Source organism: Anguilla anguilla, chromosome 1, assembly GCF_013347855.1.
Source record: "Anguilla anguilla isolate fAngAng1 chromosome 1, fAngAng1.pri, whole genome shotgun sequence".
NCBI classification, from domain to species: domain Eukaryota; kingdom Metazoa; phylum Chordata; class Actinopteri; order Anguilliformes; family Anguillidae; genus Anguilla; species Anguilla anguilla.
In genome coordinates, this window is record NC_049201.1 from 697,501 (window position 1) to 700,038 (window position 2,538).

Below are 2,538 nucleotides of genomic sequence, written 5' to 3' on the forward strand. Positions count from 1 at the left end.
CCAGGTACTGAACCTACCCCACCTTGACACCTACAACCAGGTAGTGAACCTACACCCACCTTCACACCTACAACCAGGTACTGAACCTACATCCACCTTCACACCTACATCCAGGTACTGAACCTACATCCACCTTCACACCTACAACCAGGTACTGAACCTACCCCACCTTGACACCTACAACCAGGTAGTGAACCTACACCCACCTTCACACCTACAACCAGGTACTGAACCTACATCCACCTTCACACCTACATCCAGGTACTGAACCTACATCCACCTTCACACCTACAACCAGGTACTGAACCTACATCCACCTTCACACCTACAACCAGGTACCTAACCTACCCCACCTTGACACCTACAACCAGGTAGTGAACCTACATCCACCTTCACACCTACCTGTGTGTGTGTGCTCATATACCTGTGCAGGTACAGTAGTGTGTGTGCTCTTTTACCTGTGCAGGTACAGTAGTGTGTGTGTGCTCATATACCTGTGCAGGTACAGTAGTATGTGTGCTGTTTTACCTGTGCAGGTACAGTAGTGTGTGTGTGTGCTCATATACCTGTGCAGGTACAGTAGTGTGTGTGCTCTTTTACCTGTGCAGGTACAGTAGTGTGTGTGTGCTCATATACCTGTGCAGGTACAGTAGTGTTTGTGCTCTTTTACCTGTGCAGGTACAGTAGTGTGTGTGCTCTTTTACCTGTGCAGGTACAGTAGTGTGTGTGCTCTTTTACCTGTGCAGGTACAGTAGTATGTGTGCTCTTTTACCTGTGCAGGTACAGTAGTATGTGTGCTCTTTTACCTGTACAGCTACAGTGTGTGTGCTCTTTTACCTGTGCAGGTACAGTAGTGTGTGCTCTTTTACCTGTGCAGGTACAGTAGTGTGTGTGCTCTTTTACCTGTGCAGGTACAGTAGTGTGTGTGTGCTCTTTTACCTGTGCAGGTACAGTAGTATGTGTGCTCTTTTACCTGTGCAGGTACAGTAGTGTGTGTGTGGTCATATACCTGTGCAGGTACAGTAGTGTGTGTGCTCTTTTACCTGTGCAGGTACAGTAGTGTGTGTGTGTGCTCATATACCTGTGCAGGTACAGTAGTGTGTGTGCTCTTTTACCTGTGCAGGTACAGTAGTGTGTGTGTGTGCTCATATACCTGTGCAGGTACAGTAGTGTGTGTGCTCTTTTACCTGTGCAGGTACAGTAGTGTGTGTGCTCTTTTACCTGTGCAGGTACAGTAGTGTGTGTGTGCTCATATACCTGTGCAAGTACAGTAGTGTTTGTGCTCTTTTACCTGTGCAGGTACAGTAGTGTGTGTGTGCTCTTTTACCTGTGCAGGTACAGTAGTGTGTGTGCTCTTTTACCTGTGCAGGTACAGTAGTGTGTGTGTGCTCTTTTACCTGTGCAGGTACAGTAGTGTGTGTGCTCTTTTACCTGTGCAGGTACAGTAGTGTGTGTGTGCTCTTTTACCTGTGCAGGTACAGTAGTGTGTGTGCTCTTTTACGTGTGCAGGTTCAGACCCGTAGTGCTGATGAACCCATGACTACCTTCGTGCTGTGCAACGAATGTGGAAACCGCTGGAAGGTAAAGCTCAGAGCCGACGCCCACAGCATGCACAGCAAGTCCCAGCTCTGAGTCTACTCAATAGTACACTACTCTGAGTCTAGTCCACACCTCACTACTCTGAGTCTACTCAATAGTACACTACTCTGAGTCTACTCCATACCTCACTACAAAGTTACTACTCTGAATAACCCACTACTACTACTACTACTACTACTACTACTACTTGTCACTGTGCATTTTTACACTGTCACCTGTTGCTGTGTGAGTATCTGCAGGTGCTCATGACTCTTTGTTCTTTTCCAGTTCTGCTGATGGAAAATGCACCAATGGCCAGATCACACTGAGCTCCAGCCAGATCAATCACACACAAGCATTAATCACATACACATCAATCACACAAACATCAGTTACACACACATCAATCACACACAACCATTACTCACATACACATCAATCACACATGCACATCAATCACATACACATCAGTTACATACATCAGTCACACACACATCAGTTATACACAAACATCAACCACACACACATCAATCACACACATCAGTTTCGCACACATAAATCTCACACACATCAGTTACACACATCAATCACACACACACATCAGTTACACACACATCAATGACACACACATGAATCACACACATCAGTTACACGCATCAATCACACAAACATCAATCACACACACACATCAATCACATACACATCAGTTACATACATCAGTCACACACCCATCAGTTATACACAAACATCAACCACACACACATCAATCACACACACATCAGTTACACACAAAGCTTTCTTTTTTATCAGGGAGGATACATGCAGAAATGAGTGCTAGTGTAGAATAATATAACAGCTGTAGAATTTTTAATTTATACTTGAATTTGTAATATTTTCCTGTTCACTGCATGTAGTTTGAATGTATTGATGTCTAAACGTGCCAAAATGAAATAAATAATT

The 2,538-nt window shown here is 44.6% G+C and overlaps 1 protein-coding gene across 24 annotated transcripts in view; it reads left to right on the plus strand.

The window, feature by feature from the left end:
* tcea3 (transcription elongation factor A (SII), 3) overlaps positions 1 to 2,060 on the plus strand; it is a 19,991-nt gene extending 17,931 nt beyond the window's left edge. For 20 of the 24 annotated variants that reach the window (XM_035388079.1, XM_035388088.1, XM_035388106.1 and 17 more), the window contains 2 exons: positions 1,510 to 1,581; positions 1,867 to 2,060. In XM_035388079.1, coding sequence (XP_035243970.1) covers positions 1,510 to 1,581; positions 1,867 to 1,875 — 81 coding nt within the window. In that variant the 3' untranslated portion in view covers positions 1,876 to 2,060. The remainder of the gene's footprint in view (positions 1 to 1,509; positions 1,582 to 1,866) is intronic. The other 4 variants (XM_035388234.1, XM_035388253.1, XM_035388273.1 and 1 more) reach the window with 1 other exon arrangement.
* The last annotated feature ends 478 nt before the right edge of the window (positions 2,061 to 2,538 follow it).